The sequence below is a fragment of the Hemiscyllium ocellatum genome, chromosome 13 (genome assembly GCF_020745735.1).
Source record: "Hemiscyllium ocellatum isolate sHemOce1 chromosome 13, sHemOce1.pat.X.cur, whole genome shotgun sequence".
Taxonomy (NCBI): domain Eukaryota; kingdom Metazoa; phylum Chordata; class Chondrichthyes; order Orectolobiformes; family Hemiscylliidae; genus Hemiscyllium; species Hemiscyllium ocellatum.
In genome coordinates this window covers 19,925,107-19,946,515 of record NC_083413.1, presented here as the reverse complement: position 1 = coordinate 19,946,515, position 21,409 = coordinate 19,925,107, and the positions used below count along the sequence as shown (strand labels likewise).

The following is a 21,409-nucleotide window of genomic DNA, read 5'->3' as shown; positions in this document are numbered from 1 at the left end:
ATTTTGGTTCTTTGCCACATCACTAGGAATATGTACAGACTATTTTATTCACTTCATGTTATGCATTGGGGCCAAATATCTTGGGTTGAGAATGCATTGATATCCATACATTATATTTATTGAAATGAGAAAATCCACTTCAAAATAATTTGACTTCCTATAGTAGTTTCCAGGAACACATTTATTGTTGAAAACTCCCTGTGTTACAGTGTTGGTAAATCAGTGGCTTGGAGAAATAACTTGAAACCAAATTTCACCATGTTAGGTTGAGAGTTTTAAACTAAGTTGAAGCAACAACAACAGAAATTGCTGGAAAAACTCTGCAAGTGGCAGCATCTGTGGAGAGAAAGCAATTAATCTTTTAGAACTGATGATAGCTGGGAGAAGGTTGGTGAGCTGAAGATGTGTTTGGGATTCTAAATGACAGATGGAAACAGAGCTCAGAGGGAGAGAACAGCAGTTGGGTAGACAAAGGAATGGGTAATGGTCAGTCTAGGAGAATCAAAGACTGCTATTGGGGACCATTAGTGGTTAACAGTGGGTTGGGCGTAGTTAGCAGCTCATGTGATGACAAGGCCTAGTGTGTAGAGCTAGGAGAAGGTTCTCAGGTCCAAAAATTATTTAACTCGATTTTGAGTCTTGAAGGCTGCAGGGTCCCCAAGTGGAAAATGAGATGCTGTTCTTCCAGCTTGCACTAAACTTTACTGCAGCAATCCCGAGAGAGAGAGGAGACATGGGGGTGAATTGAAGTGCCAGGCAAAAGGAAGCTCAGTGTCATTTTTGTTGACAGAATGTGGGTGTCCTGTAAAGTGGCTGCCCAGTCTGTGGTTTGTCCCCAATGTACAGCAAATCACGTTGTCAGCAGCAAATGCAACTGACAGAATTGAGAGAAGTGCAGGTAAATCGCTGCTTTACGTGGAAAGTGTGTCTGGGCTCTTGGATAGTGAGGAGGGAGGAAATAAATTTATGTTATACTTTCTGTGATTGCAAGGGAAGGTGGCATGGGGCTGTGGGTGGCGTTGGGCAAGGAGGAGGAGTGGAACAAGGTGTCCCAGAGGGAATGGTTCCTGTGGGAGGGGAGGAGAATATGTGTCTGCGGTGGCATCTCACTAGAGGTGGCAGAAATGGCAACTAATGATCCTCCAGATGTGGATCCTAGTGGGATGGTACGTGAGGATCACGGAACTCTATTACTGCCGAGGGAGGGAAGAGAAGGTGTGAAGGCTGAAATGCAAGAGGGGTCGGACACAGTTGAGGATCCTGTCAACCACAGTGTGGTGAATCCTTGGCTGAGGAAGAAAGCGGACATTTCAGAAGTCCCTTTGTAGAAGCTGGCATAATCAGAATAGATATAGCAGAGACAGAGTAACCGGGAGAACAGAATGGAATCTTTACATGAAACAGGGTGTTAGGATGTATAATCAAGGTAATTGTGGGAGTCAACAGGTTTGCAGTGGATATTGGTGGCTAACCTATCCCCAAAAATGGGAAGAGATTTCGGGGAAAGGAAGGGAAGATTTAGAAATGGACCAGATGAAGGTGAGTCAAGAGTGTGATGCTGGAAAAGCACAGCAGGTCAGGCAGCATCCAAGGAACAGGAGAATCAACTTTTCGGGCATAAGCCCTTCATCAGGAATAATGGTTTATGGGCCGGGGCGCTGAGAGATAAATTGGATGGGGGTAGGGCTAAGGGGAAGTTAACTGAGAATGCAATATGTAGATGAAGGTGAGGGAGAAGGTGATAGGTCAGAGAAGGGAATGGAGCGGATAGATGGGAAAGGTGATGGGCAGGTCAGGAGGGTGTCGGAGGCTTGAGACTGGGATAATGTAGGGTGAGGAGAAATGAGGAAACTGTTGAAATTCACATTGATCCCATGTGATTGCAGGGGCCCAAGGTGGTCTATGAGGCGTTCTTCCTCCAAGTGTTGGGTGGTAACGGTTTGGTGATGGAGGAGGCCCAGGACCTGCATATTCTTCACGGAATGGGAGGGGGAGTTGAAGTGTTCAGCCACGGGGTGGTGAGGTTGGTTGGTGTGGATGTCCCAGAGATGTTCTCTGAAATGATCCACAAATAGGCATCCTGTCTCCCCGCTGTCGAGGAAACCACATCGAGTGCAATGATTGCAGTTGATGACATTGGTGGAGGTACAGGTAAATTTCTGTCGGATGTGGAAAAGATCCTTTCAGGCCTTGGACAGAGGTGAAGGGGGTGTTGTGGGCGCAGATTTGCACTTCCTGCAGTGATGGGGAAGATGCCAGGAGTGGAGTGTGGGGAGGGGCGGGTGGACCTGACGAGGGAGTCACGGAAGGAATGGTCTCTCCGGAATGCTGATAGGGGTGGGGAGGGAAATATACCTCTGGCGGTGAGGTCCGTTTGTAGGTGGCGGAAGATGATGCGATGTATGCGAGGTTGGTGGGGTGCAATGGGAGGACCAGGCAGTTCCGTCCTTGTTGCATTGGGAGGGGTGGGGTTCAAGGGCAGTGGTGTGTGAAGTGGAGGAGATATGCTGGAGGGTGTTGCAACCAAATGGGAAGAGAAATTACAATCTTGGAAGAAGGACGCCATCCGGATTTTTTCAGGTGGAATTGGTCATCCTAGCAACAGATGCAGTGGAGGCGGAGGAATTGGGAATAAGGGATGGCGTTTTTACAGGAGGTGGGGGGAGGAGGTATAGTCTGGTTAGCTGTGGGAATCAGTAGTAGGTGTCCGTGGTCAGTCAGTCGCCAAAGATGGAGATGGAGAGGTCCAGAAGGGGAGGTAGGTGTCTGAGATGTCTAGGCGAATTTGAGCTCGGGGTGAAAGGTGTTGGTGAAGTTGATGTACTGTTCAACCTCATTGTGGGAGCATGAGGTTGTACAAAGACAAAGAACAAAGAAGATTTACAGCCCAGGAACAGGCCCTTCGGCCCTCCAAGCCAGAGCTGATCCAAATGTACTGTCTAAACCTGTCGGTCAATTCCTAAGCATTTGTATCCCTCTGCTCCCCACCTATCCATGCATCTGTCCAGACGCATCTTAAATGAATTTATCGTGCCTGCCTCTAACACCTCTGCTGGCAACACGTTTCAAATGCCCACCACCCTCTGTGTGAAGTACTTGCTGCGTGTATCCCCTTTAAACTTTCCACCTCTCACCTTGAAAGCAGGACCTCCCATTATTGAATCCTTCACCCTGGGAAAAAGCTTGTCTCTATCCACCCTGTCTATACCTTTCATGATTTTGTAAACCTCAATCAGATTTCCCCCCCTCAATCTCCTTTTCTCTAGTGAAAATAAACCTAACTCAACCTCTCTTCATAGCTAGCACCTTCCATACCAGGCAACATCCTCGTAAACCTTCTCTGCACCCTCTCCAAAGCGTCCACATCCTTTTGGTAATGTGGCGCCCAGAACTGTACATAGTATTCTAAACGCAGCCGAACCAATGTTTTGTACAATTTTAACATGATTTGCCAGCTCTTATACTCAATTCCCCGACCAATGAAGGCAAGCATACTGTATGCCTTCTTGACCACTCTATCCATCTGTGCAGCAACCTTCAGGGTACAATGGACTTGCACTCCCAGACCTCTCTGCCCATCAACTTTTCCCAAGGCTCTACCATTCATTGTTGTGCTGATACAGTCATCGATATAGTGGAGGTAAAATTAGGAACAACTGTGGAAGGTGGACTGTTCCAAATTCCCAACAAAGAGGCAGGCATAGTTGAGTCCCATGTGGGTGTCCATGGCTACCCCTTTGGTTGGAGGAAGTGGGAGGATTGGAAGGAGAAGTTGCTAAAGGTGAGGACCAGTTCAGACAGGCGGATGAGGATGTCGGTGGAAGGGTACTGGTTGGGACAGCGTGCGAGAAAGAAACAGAGGGCTTGGAGGCCTTCGTTGTGGCGGATGGATGCGGATAGGGACTGGATGTCCATGGTAAAGATGAGGCACTGGGGGCCTGGGAAACAAAAATCTTCGAGGAGGTGAAGGGTGTGGGTGGTGGGGAGTTCTTGGGCTAAGGGGGAAAGGACAGTGTCAAGGTAGGCAGAGATGAGTTCAGTAGGACAGGAGCAGGCTGAGACAAAGTCAGCCTTGTGAATCTTCGGTAGGAGGTAGAATCAAGTAGTGCTGGGTTAACAGACAAAGGGTGGAGGCTCTGGATGGAGATCCCCAGAGGTGATGAGGTTGTGGATGGTCTTGGAAATGATGGTTTGGTGATGGGAGGGGAGGTCATGATCAAGGAACAACAGGAGAAGGTGTTTGCGAGTTGGCGCCAGGCCTAAGGTTAAATCACCATCGGTTGTCTGTCTCTAATGAGAGAACACGCTATGGTCTCGTAAGACTATGGCGACTTTACCTTCAATATCTGGATAGGGTGAGATTAGAAGCATACATTAGGATAAATTAGGAAGGAAAGATTGCAGGGCAATGGGAAAGAAACAGGACGAATGGATTGCTCTTCCAAAGACCTAGCCTTGTATTAAAGAGCTAAATGGCCTCTGTTGATTCTCCTGCTCCTTGGATGCTGCCTGACATGCTGTGCTTTTCCAGCACCACACTCTCGACTCTGAGCTCCAGCATCTGCAGTCCTCACTTTCTCCCAGATGAAGGTGAGAGCAGGAAGCAAAATTGATAAACCTTTCCAATTCTATATGAAAAAGCAAAGTAGCACTGACGATATCATTGATATACCAGAGAAAGAGTTGCGGTGGGGTCCAGAATAGGACTGGAACAAGGAATGTTCCACATACCCCACAAAGAAACATGCATAACTGAGGCCCATGCAGGTACCAACGGCCAAACCTTTGACCTGAAGGAAGTGTAAGGAGTTAAATGCAAAGTTATTAGAAGTGAGGACAAGCTTGACCAGGCAGAGGAGGTGGATTGTAGATGGGAACAGTTCATGCCTTTTTCCAGGAACGATTGGAGATCCCTGAAACCATCCTGATGGGGAACGAACGTATGAAGGGAATGCATATCCATGGTGAGAAGGAAGCATCTGGAGCCCATAAACTGTAAATTCTGAAACTGATGTAAAATGGATGTAGGTGAGAAGGGACTGGACAAGGAGAGAAAAAAACATCGAGTCAAGGTAGGGAGAGATGAGTTCCATGGGGCAGGAGCAGACAGAAACAATTAATCTGCCTGGACAGTCCCATTCGTGGTTTTTGGTAAGCAGGTTGTGTGGGATTGAGTGACTATGAGATCGGAGGAAGATCCTCAGATGAAATGAGATTAGTGATTGTTGTGGACAAAACAGCCTTGTGTTCAGTGGTGGAGTCATGGTCCGGGAGAGATAGCAGGAGTGTCTGAGGAGCTGGCACTCAGCCTCCACAATGTAGTGGTCTCTGGCCAATACAAGAAATCAGACTTTGTGGACTTTCTGGGGTGCCCCAGTCCCATCACAGTCAGACAATTATTTTCATTACCTGGACTAGCCATATCAATTTTGCATTCAGACTTCCCAGATGTTGTCTGCTCCGGTACAGTTGTCAAAGAAGTCAACACTGGCCTTATTCTTCCTTCCAATCAACCACATCACACACCACCCCCACCGAAAACGGTAGAGGTTGTAACGTTCTCCAAGACTTTAGTGCTTTGTATTAATGACCTGATTAAGACACTCATGAATCTCAGCTCCGAAGCTCAGTCTGTGTGATGGTCAGAGAGCTTTTGCTGTGTACTTGTCACCACCTTCTCCCACTGCTTCCCTTGAGCTTGAACCTGGCAAGTTAACAAGCAGCCCACCTCGCCCAGCTGAAATGATGTCCCTCAGGCCTGTGCAGGATCATTGTTATCGTGTGAAAGCCTATTATTTTCATTGTGCCCATTTGAAGACAGAAGCCCACATCTCCATAAAGCATGGGCCCTGGTGATTTGCCTCCCCCTCCCCGCTCAGGCCTCATGTTCAGGGGCCTAGGCCCCAAGCTCTGGAATTTCCTCGCTCAATTTCCCTGTCTGTTCACCTCTCTCTAAAGGCACATCCTAAAATCTCTCCTCTCTTTCACCAAGGTGTTCTAGAATCACCTTACACAACTTGGTCTCAAATTTTGTTTGATGATGCTCCTGTGAAGCATGTTGCGGCATTTTGCTAACCTTTAGTCAACACATGATGTTGGAAAAGCACAGCAGGCAGGCAGCATCTGAGGAGCATGAGAATTAGGACTTATGCTTGAAACATCTATTCTCCTGCCCCTCGGATGCTGCCTGACCTGCTGTGCTTTTCCAGCACCACACTCCCGACTCTGATTTCCGGCATCTGCAGTCCTCACTTTCTCCTCCTCAATACAAGATGCACATGATTGCTGTTGCAGGCTCAATCCCCGAGCATAAATCAACACCTTTATGAAGTAAGCGGGGGTGGGAAGGGGGTGTTGGGAGGGGAAAATAGCTAGGGATATTACTAATGATGCACAACAAAACAAGGACTACTCACAGGGAATGGCTCCAGTCCCTCCTGAATAACAAACCCTTCGATGACGTGAGTGAGGATCTGCGGTTTCACAATAGCCTGTGGTGGCTTGTTGTCCATCCCAGGAAGGTTGCTGGAAGAGACTGCGCCATTGGTTTTCAGTTTTGCAGGTGGGACAATAAGAGATGAGGAACTGGAGAATCTCAAGGTGTCTGCAGAGGACCTGATAACAGAAGCACTTGCTGAGGTCACATTGGGGGGCACTGCTCGTTCTGTAAGACAAAGAAATTTTGATGATATAACAAAGTACAATCTCTTTTTAGAAGAAGGGAAACAAATTACATCCATTTGTGTCACTTCTTCCAGAACTTCAGGATATTGCAAAGCTTTACACAGCCAATGACATATTTTTGAAATGTAGAGCACAGCAAAATCTTGCAAAAATGTAATAATGACCAATCTGATTCTAGTGATGTTCACTGAAGGTGATATCTGAATAAACTCTCTTACTTTTCAAATCTTTCCTTAGATTTCCACTTAGCTGCGAGGGCAGATAGGTCTCAGTTTAACATCTGATCTGAGAGACACAACTCCAATACCACAATACGCCTGCATTACTGCATGGGACTGTCAGCTTGGGTGTTCAGGCCTCCAAAGTGGGACATGAACTCAGGACCTACTGACTCAAACGCAAAAGTGTTACTAACCTAAGCCACCTCCAACATTAAGTAAATACAAGAAGAATTATAATGCTTTATTTTGAGCAGAGCAGTTCTCTGTGGTGCATTATCCATAATTGACAGCATTGTCCATTAGCTCTTCCAGAGGCAACATATAAAAATGCATCATCTGGCATTACCTCATTGCCTCCTGTGGGACCAAGCTGTGCGCAATCTGGCTACCCTGTTTCCTACCTCATTGGCTGTACTGCAAAAAAAATTCATGTTTTACTGATGGTAAAGTACTTTGAGACGTTTCATTTAAAAAAAAAATCATGAAATGTAGGCATTGTTGGTGAAGGCAGTATTTAAGACTGATCCCTAATTGTCTTGGAGAAGGTAGTGGTGTGAGCTGCTACAGTGGGAACTGGAAAGACATCCACTGTGACAATAGGAAGGGAAATCCATGTTTCTAATCCAGTGACAGTGAAGGAACAGAGGAAAAGTTCTAAGTCAGGTTTATATATAGCTTTGAGGGGAGCTTGCAGGTGGTGGTGTTCCTATGTATCTACTGCCTTTGTCCCACTGCATGTGAAGAAGACATGGTTTAAGAGGGTTCTGTTTGAAGAAGCTTAATGAGTTACTGCAGTGCATATTGTATTTGGCTCAGACTACGGTTTTTGTGTGATCGTGATAGAGGCAGTGAATGCTGAAGATGGTGAATAGGGTTCTAATCAAATGGATGGCTTTGTCCTGGATGTTGGTGAGCTTCTTAAGTACATTTGAAATTGAATTCGTTCAACGAAGTGGTAAATATTCCATTTCATCTCTTAATTGTGGGTTGTAAATAGCAGAGAGGCTTTGGGGAGTCAGGAAGTGAGTTATTTGTTGCAGAAATCCCAGTGCCATGAAGTAACTTAACTCAGGACACAGATGGAACACAAGCTTTCAGTACGCCAGCCAAAATGTTGTTAAGACCAACAGCCTTTGCTATATCCAGCTCTTTCAACCTTTTCTTGATGTAATGAGGTGTAAATCAAATTGGCTGAAGACCTATGATACTAGGGATCTGAGAAGGCGCGCAAGTCAATCATCCGCTTGGCATTTTTGATTGCTGATGGCTGATGCTTAAGCCTTGCTTTATGAAAAGCTCGACATAAAGATGAGTCATTCCTTCAAGAGTAACAGTTTTCCACTCCCATACATCAACCAGTTAGTGTTAACTCGAATAAAGATTAGAATCAAGATTTTGCCAATGCATTTCATGTGGGTTTTTAAAGTCAATGGTCATAGTAAACTCCCATTTCATGTGTTGCTGCTATGTTTGAGGGAAATTTACCAGTCACTTGTTAGCTTTCTTTTTTAAACCACACTTATTTCTGCCTTCTTAATACCTGACCTTGGCAAATGTCCACAGCTGACAGAGCTTCTCCTTGTGCTGTAGAGATACAGGATTCAGACTCAGAGGGAGGTGGTGAAATTGGTCTGTGTGCAGCATAGCATTCTTCCTGGTCCTCCCTCATCTCCTGGTCTTCCACAGGGTAGACCTGAAAAGACACAATGACAAGGAATTAGAATGCACCATACAACATTGAAGGTTGACCATAAACTTCAGTAAAAATAGAACCAACGTGTTGACCCTAATTCATCCACTTCATCTCCATGCCATCTCCAACACACGCATACACACAAATTCATAACAAAGAGAGCACATGATCCAGATTTCCCAGAAACCGAAAAAATGATGCTTGGCTTGCATGACCTGGACTATGAAGACTGATACAAGATCAATATGCTTGAGGGATGGCATGATGAATTTCCATAGTAAACCATACAGCGTGCTTATTTTACAATAATACTTTATATTATAGTTCATATTAATTCTGTTGAGTGATCACTAAATCTCTTGGGAACTATTTTTGGTTCAACATTAGCAAAGGGAATCAATTTGAATTCAGTGCTCAGAGCACTCCCTCAGTGAAATTCCTGAATGTAGTGGCACCTCAGAAGTATGAAGGGCTTCATAAACTGCCTGAACTTGGCAAAATGCCTGGTCTTCACATTCTCAGCTGCAGATAGTACAAATAGTGTCATCATATTTCAATGCCTAGGAATCTAAATCAATTGTGAAGAACCTCATGAAGGGAAATGGACAGGTATTTCTTTCCATTATACTCTCAGACAATACTGAAGGACAATTTTTGGTTAGCATATGTCTGAACACCACAAGCAAGGGGTCAAGGCTCTGTGATATGACCCAATTCTGGCACCAACACTGGGGCAAGGAACTGTTGAGAAGGAACTACCTAAACATAAACTACATTCAGTTTGTTTGCTGAGGGTCTCACTCACTGAAAACACTCTGCAAGTGTCGCTCCTCAATGAACCATCTTAACTATCAAGGGACGGTACAGTAGCTCAGTGGTTAGCACTGCTGCCTCACAGCACCAGGGTCCCAAGTTTGATTCAAACCTTGTGTGACTGTCTGCGTGGAGTTTGCACATCCTCCCAGTGTGGGTTTCCTCCGGGTGCTCTGGTTTGCTCCCACAATCCAAAGATGTGCAGGTTAGGTGAACTGTCCATGGTAAATTGCCATAATGTTAGGTGCATTAGTCAGGGGTAAATGTAGGGGAACAGGTCTGGGTGAGTTGCTCTTTGGAGGGTCGGTGTGGACTTGTTGGGCCGAAGGGCCTGTTTCCACACTGTAGGGAATCTAATCTAAAACCTTGATATTTTTGCATGCAATTCTGACAGTATGAGTATTAGTGTTGACCTTGAATTTGTTCATCACTAACACTTGGCATCTTTCACTTTGCATTTCATCAATACAACAATATAATTTTTAAGGAAGTACACATGTACAATATTCCTTGTATATACATAGTGGGTATGAATTGTTCAGAGGAATGGAAAATGCTTCTGTAACGTTTCACAATATTTTATGATCTAAAGATTATTGCTCATTCTTTTTTAAATCGTAGAGTGTGAACATTGCTGACTATGCCAGCATTTATTGCCTATTCCGAATTGCCCTTGAGTTGGATTGAGCTGTCTTCTTGAAATGCTGCAGTCCATTTGGTGGAGGTAAACTAACAATGGGCGGCACGGTGGCACAGTGGTTAGCACTGCTGCCTCACAGCACCAGAGACCCGGGTTCAATTCCCGACTCAGGCGACTGACTGTGTGGAGTTTGCACGTTCTCCCCATGTCTGCGTGGGTTTCCTCCGGGTGCTCCGGTTTCCTCCCACAGTCACAAAGGTGTGCGGGTCAGGTGAATTGGCCATGCTAAATTGCCCGTAGTGTTAGGTAAGGGGTAAATGTAAGGGTATGGGTGAGTTGTGCTTCGGCGGGTCGGTGTGGACTTGTTGGGCCGAAGGGCCTGTTTCCACACTGTAAGTCTAATCTAATGCTGCTTGGGAGGGAGTCTCGAGATTTTGGCCACCAACAATGGAGGAATGATGATATTGTTCCAAGTCAAGATTGTGAGTGGTTTGGATGGAAATTTGCAAGTGATTGTGTCCCCATGTAACTGCTGCCTTTGGACTTTTGGTAGTAAAGACCATGAATTTGATGAATGGTGTTAATGGAACCTTTGTGAGTTCATTGTAATGCATCTTGTAAATGATACACACTGCTGCCTCTATGTTTCAGTGAAGGAGGGGCTGATATCTTTTTTAAGATGATAAACAGATTGCCCTCAAATGGCCTGCTTTATCCTGGATGGTATCAAGACGGTGCATCCAGGCAACTGTAGAGATTTACATTACATTCCTGACTTGTATCTTGTAGATAGTGAATTGGCTTTTGGTCTGTCAAGAGCTGAGTTACTCTCCTCAGAATTTCCATCATCTGACCTACTCTTAGGGCCACGGTATGGATAGTCCCATTACATTTCTGGTCAACGCCAACCTTGGGTTGCCAGTAGTGGAGAATTTCAATTATGGTAATACCACAGAATTTCAAGGAGAGATGGTTATATTCTTGCATGTTGGAGATTGCCATTGCCTGGCACTTGAGCAGCACAAATGTTACTTGGCAGTTAACAGCCAAACCTGAATGTTGTCCAGACCTTACTGCAGATTGATACAGGCTGCTTCAGTAGTTGAAAAGTCACCAGTAGTGTTGAACACTGATGATTGTACAATGAACATTCCCACTTCTGACCTTTTGTTGGAGGGAAAGTCATTATCAAGCAACTGAAGATGATTGGAACTACAACTGAGGAACTCCTGCAGTCATGTCCTGGCACTGTGACTGACCTCCAACAACCACAGCTGTTGTTCTTTGTGCTTGGTATGACTTCAACCAATGATGAACAATTCAATTCACATTCAGCCAAAATGTAGTTCTGTGGAACAATACTTCAAGGCCGCCTATCAGAAAGGTTAGAATTGGTGCTTTGTGTGTACCACTATGTTGTTGAAAGCAAATCTGAATAGACACATACTGGGCTGAAATTCAGGTTTATCCAAACAAATGTGAAACTACTGATTCAGAGAATGGATAGGGACTCCCATTAGAAACATGACAGCTCTGAATCAAGATCACAGACTGTGTGGAGTTTGCACGTTCTCCCAGTGTCTGCGTGGGTTTCCTCCGGGTGCTCCGGTTTCCTCCCACAGTCCAAAGATGTACGGCTCAGGTGAATTGGCCATGCTAAATTGCCCGTAGTGTTAGGTAAGGGGTAAATGTAGGGGTATGGGTGGGTTGTGCTTCGGCGGGTCGATGTGGACTTGTTGGGCCGAAGGGCCTGTTTCCACACTGTAAGTAATCTAATCTAATCTAATCTGATATGCACATGAGGGGTTACGGTTAATTTGGAAGGGATCTCGATTGAGATTTTGAAGAATGAAAGTGTCTTTTTTTAAGGTGTTCTTCTTGGTTGGTAAACAGTTTCCATTCCTGCTCACTGGCCAAAGGATGGTCAGATTAGATGCTCTCAAACCTCTGCCATCAATCCACCATTGGTTGCTATGAACGATTTTCATCACCATCCAATTTCTCCCCTTCATGGCTTACATTCAGAATCTTCTGCAATAGTATAGCTGAGATCACAATCTTGCAACACTGGAATTTGGCCATTGCTTACCATGTTCAAGTCCTCTGTGGGTTCAATTACCTGAACTGCAAAAAGCACCCATCAAAGACAGAAATTGCCTTGGGTATGTTATAATACTTTTCCTCTATTCCACTAGTGACCATAAATCCCACTAGCAAACCGCTTATGGGTAAATTATCGCCATCACGTGAGACATAAAATAACTTGTGTTAGATAGGTGAACAAAGACTAATTAAGGTTGAAAGTGAACATTATTTATTGCAATTCATGGACCCATTTATCTCTAAACAATAATTTAATTTTGATGATTGTTGGTTTCTGCAGGGGTAGGGAAAAATGTGCTAGAAGATGTAATCATGACGGTAGAGTGAATAATTCACTGTAAATTATGCTAGGTCCTGTGTGATGCAAACTGATTAACCAGAGATTTTATTTTATTAATTTATGGAATGTGGGCATTGTTGCAAAGCTCAGCGTTTTTTGCCCATCCTTTTTTCTTGGGTAAGTGGTGGTGAGCTGCCATCTTGAAATCCATGTGACGTAGTTACATCTGTTACAGGAAGGCAGTTCCAATATTTTGAACCAGCGACAGTGAAGGAAGTGTGATATAGTTCCAAGTCAGGTTGGCATGTAGCTTGCAGGGAATGTTGCAGGTTTTGCTGTATTCATGTATCTAATGCTCTTGCCCTTCTTGATAGAAAAGGTCAAGGATCTGGAAGATGATATCTAAAGAGTTATTGTGGATCTTATAGATGTTACGCATTGCTACCATTGTGCATCAGTAATGGAGACAGTAAGTGTTGAAGGTGGTTAAAACACTGTTTTTGCATTCAGTGGGTATACTCCAAACCTTACAAAGAACTGGACTTCCTGTGCACCAAACAAAGCAGAACCCCAAACATAAATCATTCTGAAATTCTCACTCAAATCCCAGTGTTTACTGCCATTCAAACACGACTGCCAAAGAATAACTGTGGGATCACAAAGCAATTGACTGGATTGGACAATAAATTTCCTTAAAAGAATGTGAAATGCACAGAATCAGAATAAAGCAGGTTAATACAACAACACACAAATGGTGGTTAATTCTCATAAAACTATTTTTCATGCAAATTATAAAAGATTCAATGAATCCCTACCAGTGGCGCATCCACTGGAGCTGAAGGCTGGACTTGCAGGTTAACAGCAATAGTCTGGGGTGGGGGAAGAGCCTGGAAGGGCATTTGAATCAGAGCCTGGGCAGCAGGGAGTTGTTCCCTTGAATGTAGAACAGTCTGTGGTAGTACTTGAGTAGAGGAAACAATGTCTGATGGTACCGTTAGGTTCTGCACTGATTGCAAGGGCAGTCGCTGGAGGTGGCCTGGGGCTGTTGATGGGACCTCTTGTGAAGGTGATACCAGTGTTGAATGTTGCTGCTGGGATGGTGCAGGTAAGTGCATAGTCACTGGGCTTGATTGTCGCAATGGCCCAATCTGAGCCACCGGTGAGCGATGAGCAGGCAGTAAGTGCGCTGGCTGTGGCTGTTGGTTTGGTGGCACATGACTTGAGGTTTGCTGCTGGCTGGAGCCCAATGGTAGATGCGTGTGAACCAGGCTGTGAGACTGCGTCTGTATTAGTGCCTGTGGCTGGATGATGATCGTTGATGCTGATGGGCTAGGCGGCGACTGAGAAGGTACTGGAGAGACCACAACTGTCTGCTGCTGGCTTTGAGGATGAGAGTGAGCTGAAGGTTGGCTCAGTGGTTGGCTATGGGCCTGGGTTGATATACAGTGTGGCGATTGAGAAGAGGCCTGGATTAGCGATTGACTGTGGGGTTGGACTGGCAGGCAATGCTGAGACTGTGGAGGGTCAGAACCCTGGGCCTGAAGCGCTAGAGGCTGCAGTTGCTGTCTGTGTTGGATCTGCTGCTGGATGATAAGTTGATGGTGTGCTTTCGGCGTTCCTTGGTGAAGTGGAATCTGCTGCTGTTTAATCAGCTGGTGTGCTTGAATTGGTGTGTAGGGTGCTAGACAGGACAAACAACAGAGATAACAGACAAAAGTGAGCTATCTTGGTTTTTACTCTGAAGGAAGTATCAAGAAAAAAAAACACATCAATTGTTAAACATCGATATTATAATGCATTACAATTAACTTTCCTATTTCAATGGACTTTTAAAAAAATTATATAATGAAGGAAATATCTTGAAGAATTCACCAACTCTTCCAGTAAAAGAAAGGCAAACTGCATTGTTTCAATCACTATTAAGTCAAGGGACTGAATGCCAATACCTGTTTCTAAATCATTATTTGATCTATTTTTCAATTCATCTTCTGTTACCATTTGATGAAGTTGCCATTTTGTACAACAAGAAGCTATGTCTGATCAACTTTTCTTATGGCTTCACAAGATATCTCTGCAACAGGTAAAACTGCCTTACATCCTTCGGAGTTTAGGAGAATGCAAGGTGATCTCTTTAAAACATGGGGGTTGTGAACACTCCATTACGTAGTTAAGCCAGAGATCAACAGATTTTGAATGCTAAGGGAACCAAGGAACATGAAGACAGGGTGACAAATTGAAACTAAGATAAAAGATTACTTCATAAACTATCTGAATATAGGAGCAGATTTGAGGGATCGTATCTTTCATGGGATGTAGACATTGCAGGCAAGGCCAGCATTTATTGCCGGTTTCTAATTGTGCCTGAAATGTGTAGCTTGCTTGGCCACTTCAGAGGAGAAAGTGAGGTCTGCAGATGCTGGAGATCAGAGGTGAAAATGTGTTGCTGGAAAAGCGCAGCAGGTCAGGCAGCATCCAAGGAACAGGAAATTTGACGTTTCGGGCAAGAATTAACCATATTACTCTGGATCTGGAGTTACATGAAGACCAGACCAAGTAAGGATCACAGATTGCTGTCCCCAAGGTTTTTGCAACCATCAACAATAGTTTCACGGTCACCATGAAATATGGGGTGGCATGTGGCTCAGTGGTTAGCACTGCCATCTCACAGCGCCACGCACCCAGGTTCGACTCCACCTTTGTGCAAAACCCGGCACAGACAATGTCTGCCTGGGTTTCCTCCCACAGTCCAACGATGTGCAGGTCAGGTGGAATGGCCATGCTAAATTGCCCATAATGACTAGGGATGTGCAGGCTAGGTGGATTACAGGGAACTGCAGGGTTACAGGGAGAGGATGGTGGGTGAATCTGAGTGGGATGCTCTTCGAAGGGTCGGTGTGGACTTGATGAGCTGAATTCTGGATCAGTGGTGCTGGAAGAGCACAGCAGTTCAGGCAGCATCCAACGAGCAGCGAAATTGACATTTCGGGCAAAAGCCCTTCATCGGATGAGCTGAATGGCATACTTCCACACTGTAGGGATTCTGTGAATGAGCCTGGCTTTTAATTGCAGACTTATTAACTTAATTCAAATTCCCCCAGCTGACAGGGTGGGATTTGAATCCATGTCCCCTGTGCATGATTGTGCGCATGAGTATAACCTACTGCAGCTTCCATTTCTTACGCTCTTATGGAGCTATGGTGCATCCTCCTTTTGGCACATTAATTAAAACAGGCTTCTTGTAAATGGATAAACAATTTTTTGAACATTGGCTGCAAAGAGTATGACTCAAATCCAGAGCAATTACAAAGTGGAACTCAGCAAAATTCCAACTCCAAAATAAAAGAATTGTGGAGTCTGTAAATCAGAAACAAAACAAAGATTGCTGGAAAAGCTCAACAGGTTTGGCAGCATTTGCGGAGAGAAATCAGAGTTAACATGTCAGATCGAGTGACCCTTCTTCAGAATGGGTCACTCAACCTGAAATGTTAACTGATTTCTCTCCACAGATGCTGCCAGACCTGCTGAGCTTTTCCAGAAATTTCTGCTTTTGTTTCAAACTCCAAGATGTTGTAGTTAATTAAAATTCCTCCCTCCATCTCACTACTAGCTCTATTGCTGTCACTCACCAGGAGCTATTAATTGCTGTGTGTTTGCTGGCATCTGTAACCGGGTCACCGTGGACACCCGGGTCTCAGGGCTGACTGACGTCAGGCTCTCTCCTTTCTTGGTGCTTTCAGGGGCTGAGTCGTGTTGGTTGGTTTTAGGGCCAGCTCCTTGCCCTGCCTGCTTTGTGTGGCTCATCGGGAGTTGCTGTGTTTGACAGGTACCTTTTAATGGAACACTCTGAGGGGATGACGCAGGTAAGGCACCTGACTGCTGGCTCCGAACGGCCAGATTCTGAACCTACAACCAAAAACATGAAAAAGGCAAGGTCAAATTACTGGTCAGCAATGAAACAATCGTGAATCAGTCAGCTAGATGGTTAATAATGGAACTGTGCAAATGGAAAGATACTTTTGTATTACCTGCATGAGGGGCTTGACAGAATAAATGAGGATACATTATTTTCACTGGCAGGAGGGTGGATAACCAGTGGTCCCAGATTTAAGATAATTGCTAAAATAATTGGTAAATGCCATCTGTGACAACTGACTTTTCTTTCTTGGTTAAAGACAGATGTAGGCTGCTAAACAGCTAGTTTGGGTCTGATCTTTAAGACTTTAATCATCTTACCCACCTGACCCTCACACACTATTTTAAGACCATAAGAAATAGAAACAAAAGTAGTCTGTTCAGCTCCTTGAGTAAAAAGTGAGGTCTGCAGATGCTGGAGATCAGAGCTGAAAATGTGTTGCTGGTTAAAGCACAGCAGGTTAGGCAGCATCCAAGGAACAGGAAATTCGATGTTTCGGGCCAGAGCCCTTCATTTGTTCAGCTCCTTGAGCCTACTCTGTTATTCAACAGAATCATAGCTCATCCAACATGCCTCACCTCCACTTTCCTGCTCTTTCCCGATAACCTTTGATTCCCCCACTGATCAAGAATCTATCCATTTTAGCCTTAAACACACACAAGAACTCTGCCCACAACCATCCATAGCAAGGAGTCCACAGACTTACAACTGTCAGAGAGAAGAAATTCCTCGTTATCTCCATCTTAAATTGGTGGCCCTTTATTCTGAGACAATGCCCTGCGATCCTCGACTCTCCCCTGAGGGGAAACATCCTCTCAGCATTTACCCTGTCAAGTCCTTTAAGGATCCTATATGTCTCATTGAGATCATCTCTCATTCTTCTAAACTCCAGTGAGTAGAGCTCCAGGCAAAAGTGAGGACAGCAGATGCTGGAGATTAGAGTCGATTGTATGGTGCTGGAAAAGCACAGCGGGTCAGGCAGCATTGAAGGAGCAGGAGAATCAACATTTCAGGCAAAAGCCCTTCATCAGGAATGAGGAGGAGGTAGAGCTCCAACCTGTTCAAATTTCCTCCATCCAACCCATTCAGCCTGTATCTGCTCTCTGTTATAATTATCCAATTAGCCCTACTTCTGTGGTCTTTCTGCATGTTCCTTCATATTTTGACCCTTGTGTGTTTAGTCTTTTGAAAATTGCTATTTAATCTGCTATTGTCACCATTCTTCCACACAATGCAATCCAGGCTGTAGCTCACTGCATCAAAACAATGTTGTGTCATGTTGCCACTGGATCTCTGACAATCACCTATAATCTGTGTACTCTGGTTACTGCATTTCTGCAAGCAGGAACAATTTCACTTTCGTTACTCTACTGAGATCATTCAAAGTTTTGAACACCAGTTCCAAACCTTCTCTGCTCTAAGGAGAACACCAGTTTCTCCACTTAACCACACGAGGTCCTCATTTCTTCGTGAGATGGCAGCATAGTAGTAACTGCACTGGATTAGTAATCCAGAACTCCAAGCTAATCTTCTAAACACATGGGTTCAAATCCTACAATGCAGATTGCAAAATCTAAATTCAATACAAATCTAGAATTAAAAAGCAAGTAACCACTGTCGATTCTCATAAAAACCCTATGATTCACTCATGTCCTTTAAGAAAGGCAATCTGCCTGTCCTTACCTGGTCTGGCTTACATGTGACAACAAACCCATGGAAATGTGGTTGACTCTTAATTGCCCTCTGGATGAAAAATGAAGTGATGCCCACATCCCATGACTGAATCTTAGTACCATTTCTCGACACCCACTTTTAAGTCTTTGAAATGCCCTTAAGGAGAGCTACCCAAAACAGAACACAAAAACAGTAGGCTAAGGCCTTACCAACGTCATTTAAAGGCTTAGTATAAGCTCTCATTTGCTCTATTAATAAAGCCAACTACACATCAGCTCCTACACATTGCAATGGGTCCAGTAACTTCAAAGATCTACACTTGTACACTGTTTAGATTTCTTGATTCCTGCACTCCTTTTTAAACCATATTGTTTATTTAGTCTCCAAACCCCACACAGCTCACTTCTACCTTCTTCCCTAAATCCTCAAACAGGACTGCCCAGACAGACCCATTGTTTCTGCCTGCTCCTGCCCCACAGACCTCTTCCTACCGCAACTCGGTGATTCCTCTTGACAGTTTACGTCAGAATTTCCAGTTTGCCACATCCCCTACACCATGGGCACGTAATCATGTTAGACTTCCATCCCCCATTAGGACGACCTCAGGGTTCTCTGCTGCTTCCTGAAAAAAAAATGCCTGCTCCATCCCAAACCACTACCACCCACCTCTGCCTGGCCAAACTTGTTCCCACCCTGAACAATTTCTCTTTGAACTCCTCTCACTTTCTTCAGGTCAGAGTGTGGCAATGGATCCCAGTTATGCCTGTCTCTTTGTGGGATATGTGGAACATTCCTCGTCCCAGTCCTAATCCAGCCTCTAACCGCGACTCTCTCTCTCCTGGCTATATCAATGATATCATCAGTGCTGCTTCCGTCTCTTGTCTGGAATTGGGAAAGTTTATCACTCCCACTTCTAATTTCCATCCCACTCTCACCATTACCTGGTCCATCTCTGACTCCTCCCTTTCCTTCCTCTGTTTCCATTTCTGGGGATAGGCTGGCCACCAATATCCACTAGGCGAAAGTAAATACTGCAGATATTGGAGATTGGAGTCAAGGGTGTGGTGCTGGGAAAGCACAGTGGGTCAGGCAGCATCCGAGGAGCAGGAAAATCAATGTCTCAGACAAAAGCCCTGATGAAGGGCTTTTACCCAAAATGTCGATTTCCCTGCTCCTCGAATGCTGCCTGAACCTGCTGTGCGTTCCCAACAATACACTCTTGACACCAAGACCGCCTCATCTTCCGCCTAGGAATTCTCCAACCACAAGGGATGAATGCAGAATTCTCGAGCTTCCTCATTTCCCCTCCCCCCACCTTATCTCAGTCCTAACCCTCGGACTCAGCACCGCCTTCTTGACCTGCAATCTTCTTCCCGACCTCTCCGCCCCCACTCCCTCTCCGGCCTATCACCCTCACCTTAAACTCCTTCCACCTATCGCATTCCCAACGCCCCTCCCCCAAGTCACTCCTCCCTACCTTTTATCTTAGCCTGCTTGGCACACCTTACTCATTCCTGAAGAAGGGCTTATGCCTGAAACGTCGATTCTCCTGCTCCTTGGATGCTGCCTGACCTGCTGCGCTTTTCCAGCAACACATTTTTCAGCTCTGATATCCAGCATCTGCAGTCCTCACTTTCTCATTAACAGCTACTCATTTTCCTAGGCTCACCATTCTCCACTCCTTTGTCTAACTGTTTTTCTTTCTCTTTGGGTTCTATCCCCACCTATCATTTATTCTTTACCCGTTCACCTCACCTATCCTCTACATTAAAAAAACAACTGTTTTTCTTGCTACCATCAATTCTGAAGAAGGGTCCCTGGACCAGAAACATGAACTCTGATTCCTCTGCACAGATGCTGCCACATCTGCTGAGTATGCTAGCAATTTCTGTTTTGTTTCTGATACCCAGCATCCGCAGTTCTTTCGGGTTTTTTTGTTTATTTAGCACTTTGTCTCCTCTTTCTTCCCAGCAAAATGTATTGCTTCATACTTCTCTGTCTTAATTTCAATCTAACATGTGACTGCCCATTTCAGCAATCTGTTTACCCAGGACCTCCAAGTATTTGTCACTGTCTGTCTCTTTGTTAACTACATTTCCTTGTTTTGTTAACATCATCGAAATGCCCAAGTTTAAGGTAATGTGTATGCCTGAAAAGGGAAATGTTGCAGAGCTTTGGAAATCAAACATTCTGGGGAGCTTACCAATGCTCAGAAACTGTACTGGACTAGCTATATAACAGCAGGTCAGAGGCTAAGAATCATGTAGCGACTAACTCGCCTCCTGACTCCCCATAGCCTCTCCACATCTACAAGTCTGGAGTGTGATGGAATACTCCCCACTTACCTGGATGAGTGAAGCTTCAACAATACTCAAGGAGCTTGACACCACTGAAGTCGAAGCAGCCTGCTTGATTGACACCACATCCAGAAACATTCATTTCCTTTGCCACCAGTGCTCAGGAGTAACAATGTATACCACTTATAAGATGCAATGCAGAAATTCACAAAAGCACCTCAACCAGTACCTTCTAAAACCACAACCACCATCATCTGGAAGGACAAGGGCAGTACATGAATGGAAACACTACTCACCTGTAAGTTCCCTTCCAAACCACTTCCCGTCCTGACTTAGAAACATATTGCTATTCCTTTAGTGTTGCTGGGCCAGAATCCTGGAACTCCTTCCAAAACAGCATTGTGAGCATACCAACAACAAATTGATTGCAGTAGTTCAAGAAAGTGGCTCACTATCACCTTCTGAAAGTTAACTAGGGATGGGCTGGCCCAGCCAGTGACACCACATCCCATGAATGAATAACAACCAAAAAAGCAGAGGACAGTGGGTCTAATTGGAATAGCTCTTTCAAACATCAAGCACAATGATCTGAATAGCCTTGTGCTGTTCATGAATTTCTATGGTTATTAAAGTTGCTCACTAAATCTACAAAATATGCTTTACGGAATTTAGGGTGTGCAGAATGTTAGGAATAAGCCAGCAGAGAAGTATTTTGTTATTTCATCTGTCACAAGAGTTCTAGTGATGTCTCAGTCCAGTGAAGTAACAGATCTCCTGCTCTCAGAACTGACAGACATCCAGAACTCTGTGCAGTTTACATTTCCCCTCAATCCACCTCTACCCAGTCATTCCACAGTGAATACAAAGATGGGGCAGGGGAAAATGCTACACCATTCTGGAAACAAAGCAAACTAAGTTTCACTGCAAGGATTACACATCCCAGGGGGCAGCTGTGGCTTTTGCAACACAGTAATAAATGGTTTAATGGCCAAATTTGGCAATGAAGAAATGGCCGTTGTCATTCCAAATTGGGCTGGTATGTGGCTTGGAAGGGAATTTGCCAGTAGTGATCTTCCAATGCATATGCTGCT

At 44.7% G+C, this 21,409-nt stretch overlaps 1 protein-coding gene across 2 annotated transcripts in view; it reads right to left on the bottom strand.

The window, feature by feature from the left end:
* LOC132821458 (polyhomeotic-like protein 3) overlaps positions 1-21,409 on the bottom strand; it is a 106,934-nt gene that overhangs the window by 21,236 nt on the left and 64,289 nt on the right. For both annotated transcript variants that reach the window (XM_060834047.1, XM_060834046.1), the window contains 4 exons: positions 16,061-16,337; positions 13,250-14,115; positions 8,451-8,598; positions 6,417-6,664 (listed from right to left, as the gene is read on the bottom strand). In XM_060834047.1, the coding sequence (XP_060690030.1) occupies positions 6,417-6,664; positions 8,451-8,598; positions 13,250-14,115; positions 16,061-16,337 (1,539 nt within the window). The remainder of the gene's footprint in view (positions 1-6,416; positions 6,665-8,450; positions 8,599-13,249; positions 14,116-16,060; positions 16,338-21,409) is intronic.